This window comes from Zonotrichia leucophrys, chromosome 2 (genome assembly GCF_028769735.1).
Source record: "Zonotrichia leucophrys gambelii isolate GWCS_2022_RI chromosome 2, RI_Zleu_2.0, whole genome shotgun sequence".
Taxonomy (NCBI): Eukaryota; Metazoa; Chordata; class Aves; order Passeriformes; family Passerellidae; genus Zonotrichia; species Zonotrichia leucophrys.
Genome location: NC_088171.1, coordinates 11,558,020 through 11,582,988, shown reverse-complemented (window position 1 = coordinate 11,582,988; position 24,969 = coordinate 11,558,020). Strand labels below are relative to the sequence as shown.

At 43.3% G+C, this 24,969-nt stretch overlaps 1 protein-coding gene across 1 annotated transcript in view; it reads left to right on the top strand.

Annotated features, from left to right (window-relative positions):
* Window positions 1-24,499, top strand: part of ADARB2 (adenosine deaminase RNA specific B2 (inactive)) — a 313,951-nt gene extending 289,452 nt beyond the window's left edge. The window contains exons 7-10 of the mRNA XM_064703940.1: window positions 2,731-2,899; window positions 13,797-13,978; window positions 19,327-19,505; window positions 21,156-24,499. Coding sequence (XP_064560010.1) covers window positions 2,731-2,899; window positions 13,797-13,978; window positions 19,327-19,505; window positions 21,156-21,332 — 707 coding nt within the window. The 3' untranslated portion in view covers window positions 21,333-24,499. The remainder of the gene's footprint in view (window positions 1-2,730; window positions 2,900-13,796; window positions 13,979-19,326; window positions 19,506-21,155) is intronic.
* The last annotated feature ends 470 nt before the right edge of the window (window positions 24,500-24,969 follow it).

The window sequence follows — 24,969 nt, the reverse complement described above, 5'->3', positions numbered from 1 at the left end:
GGAAATGGAGGTGTATCAACACACTGAATTGCTTGAATAAGAGAGTAATCTAGGAGATCAAGGCACCCACAGGGGAGGCTCAGAGCATGAGCTGAGAAAGAGAGGAGAATCTACAGAGATGGGATATAAATGTAACAAGAAAAAATATTTTTCTTAAAAATTGGAGAAAGAAACAGTAAAAAACATTTTGTCTTGAGGGATTTCCAGTAGGTGGACTCCTGTGGCAAATCTTTCCTGGAAGGATAGCATCTGTTTTTCATAAACAGTTGTTAAGCAGTACCTTTAAATGAATTTGCATAAGGAGGAAGCATCATTATCTTCATTACACTTGTGGGAAAGCTTAGGAAAAGAGAACTGGTTTGCTTAAAGTTACTCTTTCCACCAGCTGAAACAGCAATAGCCTCTTGAGTCACTCTTCACTGCTTCCTTGGCAGAGATCTTGCTCTGCTGTGCCATCAGTTCTCAGTATGTGCAGACAAAGGCAAAGTGGTTTTAGCAGATATTTCTCACTGTTGTTCAGCTAGATCTGTTTGCTAAGTAGAAGTGATCACTTTCTACTTTTGTTGTCCAAATGTCATGGTGTCTTTCCCACGACTCTGATGTTTAATTATGAAAAATGCTGCTCACCAGTGTTTCATGTTTTTAAAAATGTTTCCTCACAGAGTCCTAGGAAAAATATGGGCCAGTTCCGAGATGGCTAACACAGTCCAAAGAGCGTCCTCTGAATGACACTGCACTTAGCATCCCAGACAAGAGAGATGTGCAAGGGATCAGCACATGTGGTCATGGAAATCCTTTCCTGACAGTGTTGGGACAACCAGAAAATTTGAGAACAGAGGGATCTGAGACATTTCTGGGACTTCCACGTTTTTGCTTATTAATTCCTTTTTATTTCTCTATTGACTGTTCCCAGTTTCTCCCACAACTCAAGTTTGAAAAGCCACAATAGTCCAAGTCAGGTGATTACTGCAGTGTCTTAATTTGTGAGGTGCTGACAATTGGGCACAAGGACCCTCCCCATCCCCTGCTGCTGGGATGAGGTGACTGCTGATGGGGATGACAGTGCAACAGCCACTCTTCCTCAAACTCAGATGCTGTAGCAGCATTACTGTAATAGTATTTGCAACAATATTTTGTATATGATGGAGATTGAGTTTGGGTGGAAACTAGTTTTGGTCATGGCCAAGCAATCCATTTGATACGAGTCCCAGCCTGCTGCTGACACACATGCACCCATCTAAAATTCTAAAAAACCAGGAATGAAGAGAAGAGGCAATGATTGCTGAGGGTCCTGCCTGCTGGGAGGTCACAGCTGACTTTGCTGCTCTACATGTGTTTGCTGCCTCTGCTAATCCCAATAGGCTGAAGCAATTTATTATTCCACTCCCTTTTTGCAAACCACCCAGTGGCAGCAGCCACTCAATCCATTGCTGCCACCAGCACTGGGGACTGTGCACAGAGGCAGCTCCTCACAGCCAGAGGTGCCACAAGCCCCACAGACTCTGGTGCACTGGTGTCACTCAGTGGCAGAAACACTCAGCCCCACAGCCCACTGAGCACTGAGGAGCATCACCTTCATAAGTAGAAGCCTTCTGGTCCAGATGAGGAGCTGGCATGGAAAAAATGCAGGACAGTTGGTAATGTGGGCAAAAGCTTCATGTCTGTAAATGCAGCACTCCTTTTTCCTTGAATGCAGAGGCCACCATGTACTGCCATCCATTATTTTCCTTTGGGCTAGAGGGAAACTGTGGAAGGTCTGCTTCAGGGAGAGGGTTACCCCCAGTGAAACCCTCTGAGGGTGAGGCAGTGAGCAGACCCTGAGGATTTCCTTGCTGGTACTTCTTGTCCTTTTACAGCCAAAATACCCAGGGGTAATGTAGCAGTGTAAGAGTGTAAGAGTGATTTTGATAATGAACTTCAGTTTTCCTCTTTTTGTAATAATGAAGGTGAAGTTCTTTCGAAATGTCATTATCTCCTGTATTTACTGCATATCTGCAGGACTCAGTTCATCATGGTCCAGGACAAGCGACTTAGCTGCTTGCCCTGCGCTACCCCAGGGGCCTCTGCCTTGCACTCAAATATGTAATATTACAGAAGTGATAAAAGATCCTGGTACAACACAAGGCATGAAAATACCTCACTTCGGGGAGACTGTAGGAATTTCAGCCAGTAATGAAAAACTAGCAAATTTTGATTTGCCTTTGATCCAGAGTATAAACCTTTAGCTTTTCAGAATTTTTCAGTGAAATTTTATGGTAGCAAATCAAAACCTCACTTCTGAAATTATTCAGGAAATGTCACTGAATATCACAGTAAAGTATTGGACTGGTCTGCATCATGCATCTGAGTCTTTGATGATACTTACTGAACCAAGATTTTTCAAATATTCTTCCATTACAACTCAATTGTAAAACGAGAAATTGTACAGGTTCTTAAAAAGACAAAGAACCTCTCTTCTTTTTAAATATATAAGGGAAATAGAAGGGGAGCATGAGCTCAGTGTGTGCTTTGTGTAAGCTGTGATGGATGCAAAAAGAAAAGCATGCTAGAAGCTCCTTCCTTTCTGCGCTGTGCTGCTTTCTTGGGCTGTTATCTCACCTAATTTTGCGTCCGATTTTTAAAGGACCTTCAAAGGTGGTTTTGTAAATGCAAGCTATGGCACCAACACAGCCTCTCAGGTCCTTTCAAAAAACACTCAGTTCCTGCCATTCTTGTGTTTGTTTTGCCCAGTGAACAGCAGCAAGCACATAGTGAGGAAATACCGCGGGCACCTGCGGACGAAGATCGAGTCTGGCGAAGGGACCATTCCCGTGCGGTGCCACAACGCGGTGCAGACGTGGGACGGGGTCCTGCTGGGGGAGCAGCTCATCACCATGTCCTGCACTGACAAAATCGCCAGGTACGTGATGGACACACAGGGAAAAAGTCTTTGATTGTGGAAGCTCAGTGCCACAGAGGATTATGGTGCCCAGTGGGAAGCAGCCAGCAGGTGCTGACCAGCCCTGTAGGAACAAAGCTCTCCTTTGTATGCAAAAGCAGAACATTTAAATAGGAGGGAATGTAAATAGGACAAGTTCCCAAATTCTTTGTGGGTCATTAGATGCTTATTACAGTGTGACAAAAAAATAAACTGCCTTTGCAGGGTTTTTTGCCAATAGAATTTCACTGTGCAAATAAAATACATCCACTTTGCTGTTCTTGGATCATTTACCCCAAAACTTGCAAACCAACTTTCTTACAGATAAACTTAGCTCATCTGCACCAAATTGAATAAAAAGCCCTAAAAGCCACCAGGGATATTTCTACTATTTTGAATGTCATTGAAGAGTTCTCATGTCACAGCCCCCTCTGTGTGTTTCTGCTATGCAACGTATATTTATGTAGAGTAATTTCCATGTAATAAATATTTCATAATTATTCCCTGGTGACAAATAAAATGCAAACACATTCGCCATTCTCAGTTTAGGGTGTTAACTAATAGCAAATGATGGGTAACACAATCTAAAATCAAAATGTGTGTGCTTGGCTGCACAGTTATTGCATTATTAGTACGTATCTATACATCTATGTATATTTATCTTCATAATTTATACATATGTATATATAATGTACATTATATATAGATACAGTTCTACATATAAAACAAATCACATTGCAGCTATAAAACCTATATATGCTATGATCAAATTCTCTGCTAGACTATCCTGCCTAAGAACTCAGTTAAATTACATCAGTCAAAAATTTGGCCCAGTTATTAAAGGCCAACATAGCCATAATCTTTCCCAAAAAAACATAGAAATTTTGTTTAATCCAAATGCATAAATTCTGCTTTTAGCTTTAACTGGATGACCTACCAAAGCTAAATTAGTCTAATTAGCAAAGCTTGCCATTTTGTCATGAAAATGTAGAAGTGAACCAGGAAATCAAAATTCTACCACACTCACAAAATCCACCCTCTGGTAAGAGTAGTCATCACCACTGTTGTTCTTTCATGAAGGATAAAGTGCAACTTCTGCTGTAATGTTTTCATTTACTCATAAGGAGATAACAGAAAATCCAAACTGTATTCAGTGGATCTCCTCCACTGTGTGTAGATGCAGTTGGGTTTTCCATATTCAGACTCATATGGACTCAAAAAACTGAACAATTTTAAGTTCAAGGATAGAAGTGTTGCACTCTCTATGGCTTTTAATTAGCCAGTGAATTAAATATCAACTTTGCACATTCTATTACATTTCCTGTTGATGGGGATGTTGACAGTAATGCAGTCTCAGGAGTTGGGTTTTCTCCAAGCACATCTGCTGAGCACCGAGTGAATCCTTTCATTGTTGACACACATCTAAACAGCACTGAAGTCTTTGAAGGAAAGAAGAATCTGCCACAAAGTTTTTCCAAGATAAAAAAAATTTGCAGCTCTCATAATTTACAGTATTATTTCAATATTGTAAGAAAAACTGCACTTTTTATTATTTTACTTTTATTATTTATTTTCAATGTAATTCAAATGAGCTTGGGATTTTTATATGTTAAAAAAAAGCAGCAACCATTTGTGCTTTCAACAGCATATGTTGCAGTTAAAAAAGAGGCTGAGAAAATCTGCATTATACATCAGCCCATATTTCAGTTTACCAAATTAAATGCCATCTACAATAATTTTTTATAATTATTATCCTCATGTGTCAGGGGGAGAAATCAAAGGTTTCTTCACCTATCCTTTGTTTCAGTACTTGTAGGACTGTCTTTTGCCTTCTCCTCTGGTCTCAGAGAGCAGAGGCAGGAAAGGAGTTCAGTGGAAAAGCAGATTTCTCTATGAGGGCCTTTCCTACCCCTGCCCCACTGGAGAGATCAGTGGGTGGTGCCCATACATCATTCCAAACTGCAAATGTTTGCCCTACCACATAGGCAGCTGACTCTTTAAATGTCTGCAGGATGCAGGAATCTGGTTCCACGTTATCTGAGCTTGTCTTGCCGTGAGAAGAAAAGAAATCTCTGAAGCTGAAATTCGTGTTTGTATAAGCAAGATCTGACAAAAAAAATCTCGCCTGTATGCTTTGGATTTTATTGCTTGTAAAAGTCCCTCAGGAGCACTGTGCTATTAGAGAATGTTTCCTCTTGAGAATCTAGCCAGTAGCTGCTAAAATATACATCATTTTGCATTATTTGCAAAGGGCATTGCTATCAGAATATCAAAGACCCAAGAATGCACAGAGTTACTGAGAAAAGCGAATAATATTCTATAAATCATGTATCTAACGATTTATGTTCTTTCTTGCTCACAGGAAAGCTATAAGCAAAGAGTAGTTTAATCAGATTTATTTGTTATTCAAAGACATTTAGCCATTTTTATTACTATCACCACAAGTTTGAGAGAATTTGATGCTTGGTATGCATTATTTGGGCTCTGTGGTTTTGTTGAGATCTCAGGATAAACACCCTGGTATCATACCTGCTCCCTCACTGAATTAAAGCACAAGCTCTATGGTATGAATAGTCATTTTATTTGGCTCAGGCAGGGAACTGTGAGGTGAAATTCTGCAACTGGATATAAAGAAGGTCAGCCTAGATCTTGGTTATTCCTTCTGGCTTTAAAACCTATGCATTTATATGTGTAAATTTAAAGTTCAGGGTCTGTGAATAAACCACCCTAAGAGAATGTCAGCTTTTACACACACAACTCCTGTGAGCCTCACAGTGCAGCTGGAGTCACTTCAGGCTCTCAGTGCCATAGGATTTAGGATTAAACCACAATTTTTAGCCCACAGTTCATTAATTACACTGACACCTTTTGACCTTCATTCTCCTCTGTAATGTACATTTTATACATTTACCAAAAAGCAGCAATAACATGGGAAAAATAATTTCGAAAATAATAATCTGTTTTGGGAAAAAATTATGTCATTTAATGTTTTCTTGATGCTAATCATAACCTATATTAAAACCTTTATGTCGACAGAGACATTGCAGCCCTGAGAGAATTTCAGCTTTTTGTGACAGCAAAATTCATACAATGGGCCAAATTAAACCTCTTTTCATCTCCCTGTCTCACACTAAGGCTGGATGCAGGACTAGCTCATACCTTGCTTATTACAAGGTCAGTGCAAGGTTAATGCTGCTGCTAATGGAAGTCTCTGCAGTGGCTGTTTGGGAGCAGACAAATGTTTGAAGGAAAATTGTTGTATGCACACATATGCACACACAGGCATGCACACACACACAAACACACACATTTTAGGGAAAGAAACAAGGATATCCCTAGACCTCATCTCTTCCTTGAGGCTCTAAACACAGTAACCACACCTTAGGGAGGCTCAGCCATACATTCTGTGTCTGATCCTCAGAAATGGTCAGGACTGGCACGTACTCAGCTGACATGTGCCAGCTGTAGGGGTGGGATTAGCAGCACCCCTTTGGTGTCCCTGAGGGACACTGGCTCTCTGTGTCCCGTCAGTGACATGCTCTCCAGGTGCACAAAGCCAGCCCAGCACTGAGCATCTCCTCCCTGCTGGCTCCCCACCGCACACAGTGTGCATGTCTGTGCCAGATTTGCAGGTAACAGCCCACATGGTTGCATATATAAAATCAGCATTTCCAAATGTCTCTACTTCTTATTCCTACAGCAGAAGAAATATGAAAGTCTGGGCAAAATAGCAAAGATTTATGCACCTCTCTTTATTCCATCACCCCTCTGGACAGACTTATAAGAGAAATTCAGTCTGTCAGAGAGAAGAGAACCACCTTCCCTTTGACACACTTTGTCGTCTCACTCATGGAAACACTGTCTGAGCTTCAGGCCAGTCTCTTCCACCATGGCTCATCCTCTAGGCTCACCATAACTCAGATTTGGCAGTACACACACCTCCTTTCTGTATAAAGTTTCCTGTTCCATGCTCTGAGCTCGTCAAGCTCATTTCTCTCATCACCAGCACCTGGGTTCCTTCCTCTTCCATGCAGAAAACCAGAGAAATCATTCCCCCCCAGTGCCAGCCCTTCTAAAATAGCAGGGTGCTCTGCCCTGTGCAGCTGCACAGAGAGGTTTGGTGCTTGCCATTGCCAGTGGTTGGCAGAGCAGGGCAGAGGTTTGGTTTGGCAGAGCATGGCAGTGGTTTGGTTTGGCAGAGCATGGCATGGTTTGGCAGAGCATGGCAGTGGTTTGGTTTGGCAGAGCATGGCAGTGGTTTGGCAGAGCATGGCAGTGGTTTGGCAGAGCATGGCAGTGGTTTGGCAGAGCATGGCAGGGGTTTGGCAGAACATGGCAGTGGTTTGGCAGAGCATGGCAGGAGTTTGGTTTGGCAGAACATGGCAGTGGTTTGGCAGAGCATGGCAGGAGTTTGGTTTGGCAGAGCATGGCAGTGGTTTGGCAGAGCATGGCAGGAGTTTGGTTTGGCAGAACATGGCAGTGGTTTGGCAGAGCATGGCAGTGGTTTGGCAGAGCATGGGCAGTCGTTTGGTTTGGCAGAGCATGGCAGGGGTTTGGTTTGGCAGAGCATGGCAGTAGTTTGGTTTGGCAGAGCATGGCAGGGTTTGGCAGAGCATGGCAGAGGAGCTGGGAGCACAGGGAGGAGAGCACCACAGCTCCCCAAAGCTCAGCAGACCCGTGGCATGAGCCGGTGTTCCCAGATCCGGGGTCACCACCTCACCTTGATGTGCCCAGGCCATTTTAGGTTCTTGGTGCAAGCATTCAACGCTAGGGTTCATACCAAAAATCAGTTCTTACCTGGGTGTCCCAGGAGAGAGTTCTGCATTGCACTACTCTTCCCCAAACTCTCTTCCTTGACAGACCTTGGCCAGGGGACTGGACACCTCACACACTGGCCAGGGTGGAGCACATTATGGCTCACTAGATGTTGAGTTTATGTAGTTATTTGGAGAGATGCCAGCCTTCTGTGCAGCAATTTTGCATCTAAACACACAAAGATTGTATAAACTTATTTATAAATGGATGAGCAGTGGCACTTGTCCTCTTTCAGAGTCCCCTTGCAGGATCCAGGCTGAGGAATGTACTTTGCATTGTGCAGGATTTGCAGGGAGCAGTCCTCATAAACACTGTCTTTAAACAGCACATAAAAGCCAGAATTCAGTGTTTGTTTCATAAGCTCTGGCCTTAAAATTGTTTTCTTAGTACCACTTCTCAAAAGGTCACCTTTAAAAGACTGTGCATTTTCTTGCCACCAGGTTAATGGTCATCTACTTCCTCAAACTTCACCAAAAAAGTGACATTTAGCTCAGAAGTAAAAAAAAAGACCTTGAGTATCTAAATTACCTCACCTACAAAACAACACAAACAGAAACAATGGACCTCCAAACTTTGCATTGCATCATGAGCACTCTACCCATGTCCTGTGGCTAAAATTTGTGGATTATTTGGGCCCCACAACCTAGAGAATAGGAAGAAATCTTTATTGAGAATATAATCAGAATACTGCAAGGTAGTGTAGCCTTAAGGCACTTTTTCAGGATTTATCAGTGGGAGTCTGAAGTAGCATTTTAGAGGATGAGTTGAGCACATTAGGCTGTATTTAAATGTAGCATATAAAAATGCAGGACTAAAAGTCAGTGTTAGAAATTGGCATTCTTAGATCTATTTTAGTGTTAGCCTGTCGACCAGAGCCATTGTTAACAGAAGGCTGAGCCTGACAAGGTAACTCTTAAGAAAAGCTACTTCAAAGGCTACATATTAATGCAAATGAAAATCAATTAACACAGCTAGATCTTCAATTAGAGATGATTTGTGCACACGGTTTGTAATTCTCTCTCTTAACCCCTTTCTGTGTGACTGAGAGTTCAATTTCAATCTTTCACCACAAGGTATGTTCCAGAAAACATGTATAAACCACCCACTGTTAAAATACAGATCAAAAACTAATGCACTAGTTCCAGTTTTCAAACCAATAATAGCTAAATGGTCATATAAATAGGAGCACCACAGGTGTTCTTCTGAGCACATGCCACCCTGAATAACAATTTATGTTGTGTGAAGCATAGCTGGAAATATTGGTAATAGAAACTGTGGTACAGGAGGTTAACAACACACTGAGTGGATAAGACTTAAAGCTCTTAATAAAAAAACAGTGTCTTTTACAAAAAGCCTTATCAAAATAAGATTTGAAATTCCTCAGCAATGCTTTTTAAGGGGCAAGATTTCCAAAGGTCCCAAGGAGACACTTCAGTCTCTGAGCATCCCTGGCAGGTGGATGCAGTTCCCTGGGATGTTTTGATGCACCAGGTGAATTTCTCCACACCCCAGTTACAAAGGGGTTCAAGTGTTGGCCTTCAGGTCTAACCATGTCCAAATCAATGTTAGAAACACCAGCAGAGGGACTCCAGCTGTCACTGCACATCTCAGCAATGGGCAGGGAGCCTTGTACTGACCTGAGCAAGGCTGCAGCCCCCTGCAACCCCGTGGGTTTGCCTCCAAACCCCTTCCTCACTGTTTTCATCATCCCTTTTTCTCTTGCTCCAAGGGAGAGGCCATGGACAATTCATGTGCTGAGGTGATGCTCCAGCACGTGGAGGCTGTGGCGTGGCTGTGATGTGGGGACACATTTCCCTGCACACCTCGCTGTGTCCTGAGCTCTCAGGAGCCTGGGAACCAGGGGGCTCTGCAGGGGGGGTCACGCCCTGCCCTCTGCTTGTCCAGGGCTGGCGGAGCACAGCATTTCATTAAAGAAAGGCTGCCTGCTCTGGGATGCCTCCCAGCTTGTCACTGGCATTTCTGTGATTGACAAACAGGCAAAAATATATTTGTTTAAGGATTATCTATATTGAAAACTGGACGCAGGATTTTGTCTTTGTAAACAGTGCAGTAATATCTGCTGTTTGAACAAAAGGAAGGGTATACTTCCCTTCCATTTAAAGCTACAAAAGCTCCCATATTTGAGTGAAAAGGGGAGACATTCTGTTTTGTTTATCCTGCCTGCTGAAGATTTGGGGATTTTTAAATAAGATCTGTGACTAAGGGAGCAGTAGGTTGATTTTCACTTTATTGGAAGGGTTATTACAGAGCACATAGCATATGAGTTATTAGAGAGATGCGTGTCCTTGAAAACAGCCCTTAAAATCTTGTACAATTAGGAAAATTCAGAATGATCCAGCATATTTCCTCATAGCAAGAAAAGTCACTTTGATATATTGAGAAGCCAAAATGTAACACTGCATTGCTTTGAATAATAATTGTATTTTGAAAAGCCACATTTGAAGAGAGCTCTTTGTTACAGATGGGAACACAGCTACTTTCATGGCCCTAAATTAGGCTACAGAGAAATAGCTCCTTCAAAATTAACGCCCTTATTGATAGTTTCACTGTTGCTCAGGTGGATCTTTCCCTACCATCTACCTACAAATAATTTCATAGATGTTCATATATCAAAGGATCAAGTCAGTACATTAGCCATGTGTGTTGGTCAAGGGATGAATAATGCACGGGATAAAAGACCTTCCCCCAAATATTTGTCAGTAAAATCTAATGTTTCTGCACAATACTGCACTGGCAGCCCTCCAAGGCACCCTTTTCATCCATAGAGCAGCACCAGCATGAGGAACTGAAAATTTTCCCCAACATTAAAGTGTTTTTCCTGTGCTCTGAAGAACAGCAGCAGAGCAAGGGTCTGATTTTGGCCAGTTCAGAACCCCTCTTTTCTTGGGACTTGTGCTGAGTTAGTGGGATTCACATGCATGATCAGGACCGCATTCCAGAGAGAAACAACTGCCTAAACACTCTGAGAAACCTGGGCTAGATTGGAAAGCAAAGCTCCTTCTTTGCTTCTTCCCATTGCTCTGACCAGATGCTGCTAAGCCAGTGCTGAGCCAGAAGCAGCCACTGTACAGGTGGCAGTGCCATCACCCTCATCCCTTTTCACACCACCTGGGGGACACCAGCTCAAAAACACCCAGCAAGTGGTCCCCAACAAATATTGCCTTCTTGGTGCCTTTCCTGGCTTCTCAGTCCTTGATACTTTAGAATGCTGTCTGGTTCTGGGACAGTCTCTTTGTGCATCACATTCTACACATCAGGCAGGACTTGCTCTGGTGCTGGTATTCTCTGATAGGTTTCTTCTTCCTTGTTTTGTTTGTTTGTTTGTTTGTTTGTTTGTTTGTTTAAATCTGATTGCTCTGTCCAATTTGTCTTGGAGTCAAACTTATCCCCTGGGGTCAAAGCCCACCATGGCTGATACAGAAGCTGCATCACCCCTACACCTTCGTGTGCCTTCTTTTGGAGTGGGAAAACAGGGTTCTCTCAAGGGACAGATATTGCATCCAGAAACCCGAAACTCTTACAGATTTCAGCAGATCTTATTCCCTTTCTGCCCAGATTCCCCAGGGTGCAAAAATGGGACTTCACCTTACCTGGAGTATGGCAAGGAATAATTCATATTTATGGAATACTTTCAGTACATAGTGGGTGACCTGATCGTGCTTATATTGTGATTTCTAATAGTGTAATTCCATTGAAATTCAAATCCCTTTTTACATTAATATGTCCAGAATTAGGTAGAGAAATATCTCTAAAGAAAAGGCAGATTCCCTTGTGATGAATTTAAATTACCTTCTAATTTATGACCTGAGCACAATCCCTTATTTTGGTAAATAAAACTCAGATGATTTCTTGTGATGTGCATATTGCTGAAATCCCAATATTATTGAACATATGTTGTTTTCAGTTTAGCTGCTTTTCTTCTCTCCTTCAATCAAATATGTAAGGCCTTTTTAAGGAAATCTTAAATGCTGAAAACAGCACTGATATCTTACAAGATTTCATCTGGACAAAGATATGTGTGTAAATTTTCTGCTTACCTTAGATGTTGGTTGAAGGCATAGTACTGTTAGCTGAATTCAGCTCTGTTTCTTAAGCTTGCATTATTAATTTTGCATCATGATAAGTTATTTATTCAAAGAGGCAGCTAGTTCTTTCCTTTAAAAGTGATGTGATTTGCAGAAATGACCACGCTTTTTTTTTCCCCAAATGAAGTTATGCATCTGATCAACTAAAGTAAATGTTTCATAAAACCAATGACTGTTTAAATTGTGGGACTAAATTGTTTGTATATAAATATTACCTTTTATATTTCATTTGAGTTTTATGTAGATGAACATATTACTTTAATGGCCTGCATTTACAGAGGGAGACAGGGAGAGTCTGACTCTGAAATCCTCAGCAGCCAGATGGCTGCCTTTTCTTGCATGAGATTAAAAGATGTTTCTCATTCACAGCCCTGCTTCGGAGGCAAATTAATACAGCCAGCTAAATTGCTTGTGTTTTTGGAATAAAATTTAAAGAGAACTTTTAAAAGCAATTGGTGTCACAGGTTCCTAGAGCAGATTGCTCTCCAGGTACAGCATGCTGGTTTTAAACATTCAGTAATTAATGGAAAGTATTCCATGTTAATTGACTGCTTCAGGAAAGGGAAATATAATGACTCCTTATTAATCATGAAAAGAGACATACAGTACAGAGGCACTGCAATAATTGCACTAACGGTTGAGAAATGTTAATTAATGAAAAGAACAATGATGTAAGAAATTAGCACCATAATGCTTGCTGCTGATGGAAATTCTGCTTTAAACACATTATTTAGCGTGGCAGCCCCTGGATGATGCCTTATATAGCAGACACCTCATAGCCTTTTCTTCAGCAGCTACCGAGCTCCAAATATTGCCGGTGTTTTGGGTTTTAATGAGCCAAAATATACTCTCCAAACTCCATTTTCTAAGCATTTTCAGTTTGAACTCCTGAACTCAAGACTACTCAGACAGACTGACAGTGTTCAACTTGTGTAAAAATATTATCCAAGTGTATGAGAGCCTGTTAGCATTTGTGTGGTGGGAAACAGCTTCTTAGATGATCTGAGCTAAATAGGTTTGCCAAGACGATAACTGCATCATGACTTCTTTCCCCTTCTTAATTTTTCCACTCATTAACCAATTAGCTGTCCCCTGAAGAATTTAGAGGCTGTCATATTTGTGGCTAGCTTGATGCAAAAATTCATAAGCTATTAAAATGCAGAGCCGTTCTGGCAGCTACTCCACCAGCAGCAGCACAGAGGTCTCAGTCATCAACAGGTGGAAGGTCCCAAGGTTCCCACCATCACTCTGCTGCACCTTTAAGGCAGCAACAGGATGAGATGTATCTCTCTGAGCACTTCAGAGAAGATCGAGCTATCAATTACAAATAAATTTCCTAAAAGCTCAAGTCTTCTCTTCTTTTTCCTATTCAGGACCAAGATTTAATTCTCATGGATGCCTTCATATCTTCATGGTCATTTGTGCAAAGAAATGTCAGTCTATGAGACATTCAAAGATTTTGGGGGAATTTTGGCCACCTAAGTCATATGTTAGCTTGAATGTATGGCATGCAGATGGTACCTATGTATGACAAGCAGCAAATAAAGGTGGAATAACAAAAGCTCTCATTCTAGCTCTACCATTGCAAGTAAAACACTATAGATGCAGGAAAAAAATAAAATTCTGCTAGTGTCAGGCTAAATGAACATCCATCAAACACAAAATGCTTTTCAAAAGAAAATCTTTTGATAAGAAGCTTCTTTTGCAGCAATACAAGATGGAAACACATCCCTTAAGTGAATAGCACTACAGTAATCTCAAATATTCCTGGAGGGGTAATCAGCCCATGGGTGTATAATAACCCAACAGTGCTTTCTGTGTCATAGGACAGGGACAGGAATAGTTTTATCCCTCATCCCTCTAACCCATGTGCTGGCATTTGCTGATTTTCCCAGGGCAGCTCCAATATGGCCATTCCTCCATCCATGTGTCTTATTGCTCCTGAATTTTTTTTCCAGGTGGAACATCCTTGGGCTGCAAGGCGCTCTGCTCAGCTCCTTCATTGAACCCCTGTACCTGCACAGCATCGTGGTGGGGAGCCTGTACCACACTGGGCACCTGTCCCGGGTGATGAGCCACAGGATAGAGGACGTTGGTCAGCTCCCGGCTTCCTACCGCCGCAACCAGCTGCTCCTCAGTGGTGAGCAAACACCTGCTGCAAGACAAATAATCCCCCCTCCCATCTCTAGTCATGCTGCTGACCAACAGGAGTGCTTTTTGTTTGCATTAACTCACACCCTTTTTCTTTTTCCCTGAAGAATATGAATTTGTAGAACGAAGAAACCAATGTGTTTAAATCCTTTTTCATTAGCAGGACACAAAAAAAGGATCATTAATGGATAAAAGCTGACTAAGAAAACAACCATTGTACATTGAACACTCAGAGTGGAAAAAAAAAGTATGACTAAGTAAAGCACTTTTAAAAACCAGAAGGGAGCTTTCAGTAAATTTTAGGTTTAACTGTCTTCAGGTCCTCATGAGTCATGTGAATGCTAAGAGACACCAGTTCTGCACTAGATTAGATCTTTCTTTTAATCTTTGATAATTGTTCTTTGGGAGGATTCCCCAAGACATTAATTAATAAGATGTCAGTGTCACAGAGGTGGGACATCAGGACATTTTAGTGGAGTACCCCATCACCTTTCAAACTCCTCTAGGTTCCTCAGTAAGGAGTACCTTTTCTATTTCATGGGCTTTTTTTTTTTCAATGTGTCCTTGTGACAAAATTTGTTTGGCTGAACAAATTTTTTAACAAGGCAGAAGTGATAGTTTAGCCACTGGGGAAATTCTCAGGTTCTGTGTGGTTTAGTACATCTGGCAAGTGTAATGTGCATGTATGTGTTGTGAGGTGAACAGGTCAAAAGGCTTATCCTTTTCTGAACAGCTTATCTCCATTTTTTAACTCTTCAGTGCAACTGCACAAAGATTGCAATCAAGTGAGTAGGAAGCTGTGATCCACATTCTCTCTCCAATTTATGTCCCCACCTGTCCCTCCTGCCCTGGTCCACCCTGAGCATGGCTCAGCCTCCCTTTCCTTCCCACATGAGATTGTGGTAGGGAGGAAAGAATTCACAGTTGGACAGGAGATATCTCCCCATTTCCCAAATCTGACTGTTGTTTTGACAACACAGCCCCAGCTGCAAAAGCCACTGCATCTCCCACTGGGAAAGCAGATCTCATCCTATGCCAGCCCTGACACACTGTAAGTGCACCCATAGATTAAAATCAAAGACACACAAAATTTCACTGTGTCTGAAGGATGTACATGGAAACCCACTTCAACTGTTGAAGGACTGAAAACACAAAAAGGGATTTTATAAGAGTTTTCACCACAGAACAGCTATTGCTTTGCTGGGTTGGCCTTGCAGAGTAAAGTCAATGGGTCATACTTGGCCAGTGTGTGTGTGTATGTATGTACAAGAGTCATTGCCAGAGATCTCAAGGGAATATGAAACGCATCAAAGGAGGACTTGTGTCACTTTAAATATCTGCATGTTTCTGGGCTCTCTTCCTCCTTTCCAGAGGTTTCTGTTTGGAAAAGCATTTCCTTTGCTCTTTGGTTGTGTTTGTCAGTTTTCCTCAGCCCAGGAGAAGCAGTGGGAGGAATCTCTCTCTCTCTCTCTCTCTCTCTCTCTCTCTCTCTGCATTGTTTTTGTCTCTAACACCATTATTTTTAATCTTCCCTCCCCCCACAAATCCCAGGGAGGCAATGCTGATTAAAACTTACATTGCTGAGGCTTATGCCACAATTCTTTCTCCTGGGAAACCCTGCCAGCAGATACCAATGACTAAGGGATGGGCACTTAGAAAAAGCTTCTCCAAATGCATTAGAGACCAGACCTACACAATCTCAGCCAGGCAACTCCACCTCCACTCTTGTCTTGGATCTCAGACCAGCCCAGGACTGCAGGAGTCCTTAAATTATAAGGGTATCAATTATTTTGCCACTTGATCATAGGAGATCACAAGCATTCCAATGGAGAGGAGAGTCATGATATGTAATGACATGTACTGAGATTAACTCCTTGGCTCCACTGAAAAATAATCAGTGAGGTTTTCTGCTCAGTTTTCCATCAGCCCCAGCCAGATGGAACTATACTCTTCCACTGAGATTACTCTTGGGTGTAATTTTTAGAAGAAATGCCTTTTTTATATCCTGTCTTCTTAAGAGTGAGGCTGTTTTAAAGGGTATCCTGATGGGTTATGAGGTTTTACTGGGAGAAAGAGGAGAAAGAGGACAGATTTCAGTTCACATCCCACAGTACTCAAATTCCTATTATTTGTGCAAAGACTTTTATTTTTATTTCAAATCTGTCTTCTGTTGTACTCTTTGTTATGTGGGTTTTAAGAAGGATGTTTTACATAGAGGAGAGAAAGTAACCTAGATTATTTGAGTGTTACTATCTAAATAAATCAAAACAATTATTTCTCAAAAGAAAAATATGGAGGATTTTTTTAAATTATAAAAATATCAACAATGAGAGAATATATCCATGCTCTATATTTGTCTGTTATGACTCTCATGTTTTTTTCTTTAAAACTTCTTTTGCATTCAGAAAAGGATGTGAAAATATCTTCTATTTACCTAAATACATCTACTTACATATGATAGCTGGGAAGAGAAAGCATGAAAGCCAAAGGAGCCCAGAGGGGTTTCCAGGCACTGGGACCAGCCTGGGCTACTCTCCCAGCTCCCATCTGATGGGCACCCACAACCTGATCTCCCCTCTGAGCAGCCTTTCCTTCTCTTCCTCTAGTCAGGGATTTCACAAAATTTTCATTTATTTACTGTCCTGTGGCAACTTTGCATGGCAGGGTGTTTGCTATCATGCTTTTTGGCACTCCAATCCTCTAAGCTTTTGGGTGCTATCTTGACAGAGAGTGGTGCATAGTGTCAAACAGCTGATTGTGATCTGTTTGCATCTTGTTCTGCGTAGAGACGCTCGAGCAGCGCTGCAGAGCTATCTGATTTTCAAGCTCTCAGTTTAAATCCTGTTGCCTAGGTGAACTGGAGTTTTAGATGCAGACTGATCTGTTATCTCTGGGGGGAAAAAATTGAAAGAGGTATTAATACGACATGAATGTGTTTACAAATCCTGGGTGAGGTTATGACTGAGCTGTAATTCTCTTCTACACACGGTAGCGAGTTCAGTCCCAGTGACTGAGATGGTTTCTGCATTTTCAGCTTTGTCATCGATACAAAGTGAGTTTGCCATATAAGTTTTTTCCTTTCAAAGGCCACCTTTCTCTCTCTGTGTGTGCTAAGTTCCATTTGGCTCGAGAAGCTCCCTCCCAGGGCAGAGGGGACAGGGGAGAGAGGGAGCATGTCCCTCATTGCTTCTCATGATGCTGAGAGGCTCCAGGCAGGATGCAGCAGCTGCCTGCAGAGGCAGCATTCCGGCCAGACAAACCCTGCACAGCCCTCCACTTCCCCCAAGGTGTCTTTCAGGAGTTTTCCAAGCTCAACACATTCAGTGGTGGGTGCAGCATTCCCACCAGCTCCCTTCTCCTCCCATTCTGCCTCAGACCGCCAGATGTCGTGGCGTGCATCTGTTTTGAAAATGAGATCCTGAGCAAGAAGGGCACTTTGGAAAGGAGGGGCTTTGATCTCTTTTCTTTAATCTTCTTCTCTCTGAACAGCCCATATCAGTACTTCTCGCTGTCTGCAAAAATTCTTTAAAACCCTCTCAGCAGAAAATGCAGGGGACCTCTCTCTGCTGCCCTCCACCCAGCAGCAATGGAAGCAGTGCAAACCTTGAGCTGCTGCTGGAGCTGCTGCAGGCAGGAGCTGCCATTTGGAATCACAGCTCCAGTCCTGGCACTGGCCTCTGCTGGGCTGGCTGTGCCAGGCAGCTCCTGCCCCCAGCACAGTCCCCACCTGCTGCTCACCATGGTGGCTTTTGTGGTCCAAGTCTGCAGGCTAGTGGCCCACACAGCAAATCAGCAGAGAGGGACACAACAACTGGATCCAGACACATTATCCGAGGTCCATGTTTTCAAAAATGTTCAAAGTGCTTCAGGTCGCTCTAAGTTTTCCAGCTTTGGAAGCTCCCACTGTTGAGTCTTTGTTGCAAAAAGCACTAATGAGCCGGGCAAGGCAGAGCTCACTCGTTTGCATTTGTACTGTGCTGGAAAAGAAGCGAGCCACTTTCTTTATTCCTCTTATTTTCTTGCAAAGATTAATCCTTCCCTGGTTTCAGGTACAAAAAATGAAAAAGCAACAGGACTCATGGAAAGGCTGAGGTGGACTAAATAGTTAAAAAGAGACAAAAATTTACCTGATTAAAAATAGCTCATGTATACACCCATACCTGACCTTGTAGCCATGGTCTGCATTTAGAGCCAAGGAGATCTCACCCATGAAGGCATTGGCTCAGTATTGGGCTCAGATGTCCAAAATTGGCCACGCGAATGACACTAAGGTCATGCAGTCATCCCAGGTGACTGTAAACATCATTAATGCAGCTGTCTAAAATTACATATGAAGCATTCTACTTAAAAATGTCCCAGATATCACCCTTAGGACACAACCTAGCTGTTGAGGAAATTGGTGCTCCAGCACAGGGTTGGAATCTGGCAGGCAGACACAAGGTGGGGACCAAGAATGTTCTGTGCAGGTCTGTGATGTCTACAAGGTCATTATTAACTTGGATTTAATAATATCTCTCTCTCTGTGATGATGAAGTGTATTGTTTTGCATTTTCTTATCCCCTAAGGTCTAGACATCCCTGTTGTCATTATATTGCAAGAGTTCTGTTGTCATTACACTGCAAGGGTTCCACATTGCTAGAGTTTTGTACCTCCTTGATGTTCCTCATAGGCAGCTCCTCTAGGAACTGACCCTTCCTTGTCCTCACGGCAGCCAACTGACTCCAGTGTCCTCAACAAACCAATCCACTCTTTTATAACTCTCTTCTTGTTGGCTACAGCTGTGGAGTGTTAACATCAGGCCTGCTCCTAATCCTTAGTAATTGGCTCAGCTGCTACTCTTTAGGGGGTAAAATTACATTCTGTGTTCTATCTCCCTACACATCTCCTCACAGCAAAGGCCCCAGGACTTAATAGCAGATAAATACGCAGGACTGTGGGAAGCTCACCTGAAAGAAATGGCCAAAAGACGGCCAAAGCACTGTACTGCTTAGTTCCTTGTAAAACCTGTTATCCCATTAAGGCCTTTGGGAAAGATTTCACTCAGCAAACATCACACTGCTGTCAACAGCTCACACTCCAATCCAAAGGCATTCCTTTGGCTAGGTGGGGAAAATCTATAGGAATTACCAAGCTATGTCTGTCCAAGGCACTTGGTCCGATGACATTTAACCAAGGGTGACAAGAGCACATGCAGTGCACGATGCCAGCGATTCACTGGGGGTGTCCCCTGTGCCGCCACAACCCAGGAGCAGCTCCGAGTGAGCACTGGGGCCTCTCTTGGGTACTCTGAGCACTCGCTGTCCTGAGCACTGGAGTCACTGTGTCCCTCTCCTGCAGGGGTGAGCCACGCGGGCGCTCGGCAGCCCGGGAAGTCGCCGGGGTTCAGCGTGAACTGGGTCCTGGGGAGCGCGGAGCTGGAGGTGATCAACGCCACCACAGGCAAGCGCAGCTGCGGCGGCCCCTCGCGCCTCTGCAAGCACATGTTCTTCACTCGCTGGGCCAAGCTGCATGGCAAGGTGGGTCTGGGGCTCTGAGAGCCCTGTCAGCAGCTGTCCTGCAGCACACGGACAGGGAGAGATGAAGGCAAGGAAAGAATTGTTTTATTACGTGCCAGAACCTCTTTCCTTTTGGGAAACGAGTGGAAACAAACAAGGCAGAGTGGTGGTGGGGAGGGAAGTTGGAGACAATTCCACCAATAAAGTCAATAGGGAAGGCAAAGGAGCCTGCAGGGTGGGCAGGTTTGAGCCCAAGCCCAGAGGGATGGTTCTGCTCTGCAGGACACCCCAGGGGAAGGAGGCTGGTGGCACTCATCACATTGCAGGCAGTGGCAGGGTCTGTCCTAGCAGCGACCCTGAGCCTTGTGGGGAGCAGAAGGGACCAACTGGTCTCAGTGCCCAGAGCTTGGTCGCAGCGTGGTCACACATGTCCCAGCCTATCTCCTGCACAGCAGGTAGGAAGAGAGGCAAGAAGCACTCCTACCACCCCCAGAACAGAGGGATCCTCACAAGAACAAACTGGGGCCATGGCTGGAACTATGGCTGGGAGAGCTGGATTGCTTCTGGCTCAGGGATGAGGTTGCAGTGAGCAGGAGAGAGGAACTTGTGGCTGAGCAGGGCACTTTGCCCTTGACAAAGCAAGGATTTGATAAAGTCATCACTCTCTACCCCTAGGGAGCAAAGGGAACAAAGAGACAGCCAGAGAGAAGCCACTGCTGCCAGGCCAGCTTGTGGCCCACTGACACCCAGGCTGGCTGGCAGTGTCACCCTCCCTTGCTGACTGGGGCAGTATATCTCCAGCCAGTACAGCCCCATGGAGTGCTGGCACACAGACAGGAGCAGCTCATTGCAGGCTGCATGGTCACCTTCTCCTTTAATCTGCCTCTCAGCATCTCTCCTGTATAGAGACAAGGACAAGAGATGTTTGCTCATCAGACTTGCCTTGAGGGTGCTTTTCCCTACAGGTTTGGCATGGTAGAGACTTGGGCAGGTCAGAGGAGTTTGTTTAGTCCTTCTGCAGAGCAAAGGGTGCTCCCTCCTGCCTTCCTTCCAGGGGCACTGCACATGTGATATTGCTGTGAGTAGCTCCAGTGTTCCAACAGAGCACTCATTTTTCCCACACCAGCACAAACCCTGATGCCTGATTTCTGCCCTGTCCTGGACAGCTTTCAGAGCATTCCCAGCAATAACAGACTCCAGAGGGGAAATGGGAGAGTGTGGAAGACAACCCTTCTTTTTCTGTGTCTGGGCATTACTTGGAAGCACTGACCTGCTCTCCACTTCCCAGGCTAAACTTTCTTTAAAGGAGTATGTGCTTTAAAGATCTCCAGAAAGGATTTCTTTCAGTTTTGTCTGTAAAAACCACCTTAATTGAGAAGTAGCATTCTGCCTTTGTAGAACACACCAAGACCAACACTTGCTACTGCCTATGCCACTCCAAGGCAAAGCTGTTCACCCCTCTCCTGCTCACAATGGCTCAAAACTGTGTCACCAGCATTTATTGCTTCCCTGGCTTTTGGGTTGTTAAACCAAAAGCAAACACACAAAGCACAGTGATTGCTTATGAAATGTAGACAGGAAGATTATACAGCTACTGAAGCCTCCTGTTTCTTTTGGCTCACAGGTTGGGCTTTCTAATTTTTTTCCCCTTTCCTGATTTTTGTTCTGCAGCTGAGCACACGAGTACCAAGCCATGGAGAGATGCCATCGGTGTACAGCGAGGCCAAGCTGGTGGCTCAGACATACCAGTCTGTTAAGCAGCAGCTGTTTAAAGCATTTCAGAAAGCTGGCCTGGGCACCTGGGTGAAGAAACCCCCAGAGCAAGATCAGTTCCTACTGACTGTGTGAATCACTCCACACCTTTTCTACACGACTGGATCAAACCAACTGGAGAGAAGGCGAGGCAGGACGAATGAGAGAATTGAAGCAGTTTGAGATTTAATAGCAACCTCCATGGGAATATTTGCTTTTAATCCTGTATTGGAAATACATAAGTAGAAATGTGTCTGATGCACTGAACTCAACTTTAGAAAACTGCTTTTTCATTATCCCTTCCCAAGAATGTACCTGCCCAAATTATAATGCCACCCCCACCAAGATTCTGCTTTTTATTGTTTATTGCTGTTGGTTATTACTGATTTGAGGTGTTAGTGGGCCACCTGTCTGATCCAAAATAGACCTTTGTTTTCCCTCACACAATCAGTGCAAAAGTCATCACTGAATAATGGAAAATAGTGAGCAGAGATGGAAGTACCCCAGGCACACAGCATGACAACAGGTCTCAGAGCATCCATAATCATCCACAAAATAAGGTTCCTAAAGTCTATGCAAAAATCATCCTGTAAACTGCCTAAATCTGTGACAAAAAATTTGGACCTCAAAGAAATGCAGCATTTTTAAACTGATTTTTCCACTGCTGGCTCTGAGCACAAAGCCAGGCATCAGGATGCCCTTGGTTTTTACACATATTCCCCTTGACACCTTGGACAAACCACTTCCCAATAAATCTTCAACTCCAGTCACAATTTGCATGCTGCAAATTTTACTTGTCTCCCCAGTTAATCTCAGATGCCTTTCAGACACCAGCCAAGGTGCAGATCCTTGTCAAGGGGGCAATGAGCCCTGTGCTGCCTGCAGGGGTGCCCAGCTCTGCAGGGGCTGCCAGAGAGGAGCAGTGTGTCCATGCTCCTGGCTCTGGATCCTCAGGAAGCTGCCTAAAGTCAGGCAGGCTGCAGCAGGACCCAGAGCCTCAGATCTCAAATCTCCTGATGACCCAGAGCTCTGAATTAAGTGGATGTGAGCTCAGGATGCTCCATGTATCTGAGCAATCACCAGGGTGGGTAGCCACAAGTAAGACATCCCCAAACAAGAGAGCACATTTGCTGCTTGGCTTTTCCCTGCCTCAGTTTCTCCACCTGTTAAAAGGGGATAACAATAAATGCTTCACATTTAAGGAACCTGGCAGGATCAAAATGTTCTGGTCATATGCAACAGTTTAAGAAAGATTTTGTTACTCTTGCAGTGAGTTTTACCTCTCCACGCAGTCCAATTTACATAAGCACAGCAGAGGCAACCACAGGTTTGGGTAAGGTCTTAATGCATGAGCTTTCAGATTCCAGCTCTGTGTAAATGCCAAGTGTTATTATTACTCCTCATGCTCATCTGCAGCCTGAAAAGCAGATGGGTTTTTCACTTAGGAGACAAGTATCACCCAACATTTAAATATTTTCTTCATAACTGGGCTGGGTCTGATACAATCTCATCTTTGAACCATCCTAAACCTCATCAGAATGCAGAAGATACAGTCATGGGAGAGCTGAGCTTTGATAGCCCCACTGCAAAACCAACCTTCCAATGCCCTGCACATTTCTGTAAGTTCCTGGGTTTTTAGATGACAGGATTTGCGGGTATATAACTACTGTTTTCTTTTTATTCCTGTGATTGTCTTTAAATCTGTATATAACATGCTGCTACTGATTTGTGATAATTGTCTTGGTATTTTCTCAGAACTGTCAAGCTGAGTTACTTTTCAAACAACACAAGGCTCATATTTTTCCATGTAATTTCCTTTACACGGGAAACTGTTCCTATCAATAAAGATAGATGCTCTTTGTATAGGGTTTATCATGTTTGGAGAGCCATATACAGTAAATACATTGTTTATTGATGCCCACAATAGAATAGCTACAGTATTTTGATGAGATTTTATTTTTAGATTATAAACTACAAGATGTATCTATAGTGTCTTGTATAAAAACAATTGTGATAAACTAGAATTTTTAAATTAGGTAAAACAAAGCTCTCCCCTTCCGGAAACCTTTTCAACAAAATAATACATTCCATATTAACTACCAAAAATATTTTAAAAAATATCCTTAGAGTAGAGATAGCTTAAAAAAAATAAAAAAAAAAAGGCAACCAAAAACTGAGTCTTTTCAATAATGGAAACACTTTGTGGTAACCACTTTGTCAATACTTTGACCACTTTGACAGCTCTTCTGATTAACATTTGAATGCTTTTGGCACCTTGTGGAGCTTCCAGGTACCTGCACATGGTCCTGTCCTCTAACAGAGCTGTTGCTGCAGACCTGCAGTGTGATTTGGGCAGCAGATGTGCCCAAAGGAGGAGCAGCAGGCAGGGGCCAGCCCAGGGCTGAGTGTGGGAGACGCTGCAGGGGACAGGGGCAGTGGTGACCCCCGGGCTCGGGCTGCTCCCGCTGAGGAAGAGAAACCACAAGGCAGGCAGAGAGGAAGAGATTTCTGATGCAGAGATGCACAGGGCAGGGGGAGCGTCCTCTGCTTTTCCTCTCTGAGTCAGTCCCTGTCTAGCGCACACGAGACCTCAATGGCTCTTCCTTAGAGCTCCCTGCCCTCACCCATCCTCCTCCAGCCATGGCATGATTTCAACCCAATTAATGCATTGTGATTCCACCAGGCTGGTGCTGCAGCTACTGTGACAACAAAGCACCAGGCCTGGTTATTTTTAAGGACGTAGAAAAAGTGTGGCAGGATGAAATGATCCTTTGTTGCAGGAAATACACAAATGCAACTCTGGATTCAGCTGCCAAAATGAGTTTAGTAGTGGGGACCAAACAGAGTCCCCCCTGCAAGTGGGCATCAGCTGATCTCAATGGAGTTGCACCTGCTGGCACTAGGGTTGGGTATGACCTTAAATATCTACTTCTTCTCATTATGTGCAACAACAGTGTGATGGGACCCCATCCCAGAAGCACACATGACCTACACACAGCATTTCCTGAAGCAAAGGAAAGATTGCTCAGTAGTAATTCTTTAGTGAAGATTCTGTACATAACATGCATGAGTGAATGGCAATACTGTACTAATGGATGTACATTTGTAATATTTGTAAAAAAAAGAAACAAAAAAGATGACAAAAGAAAATAAATCTGAATTTACATATGTGAATTTGCTGCTAAGTTCTGTAAATTGCACTTCAGTGATACCTGATAAGTGAATGTTTCTGTTAAGTGAATAAAATGCCAAGTAAAATTGTTCTTTCACTGTTTATTGACCATTTTTCACTATGACTTAGCAAGCAATTGGAATGTGCTCCAGAATGCTAGTATGTATTTTCACACACACCTACTGTAGATCTACAGACATCTTCTTGTTCAGTTTGATGTGATGCATTGTGGGAACCACACATTTGTGTTGAGAGAGAGATGTGCCTGTTCTTGTGGGTGAAGCCATAAAAGGACACAGTATTTTCCTGGAAGAGTGAACTGGATACATCTCTAATTTGATCCTTCCAGGTTACTCTCAAAGATCTTTCTCAATAAAATTTAATACATTTTTTCAAACCCACATTGCATGGGACTAGCAGCACAAAGCTGCTTAAGAAAACTCAAGTGATGAACAAAAGGTCACAACGTCTCTGCAGATTTCTGCTTCATTGATGGAGTGGCTTTGGATTGTTTTTACTTTGAACAATCAGTATTCAACCACAGCAGACTAAACTCACACT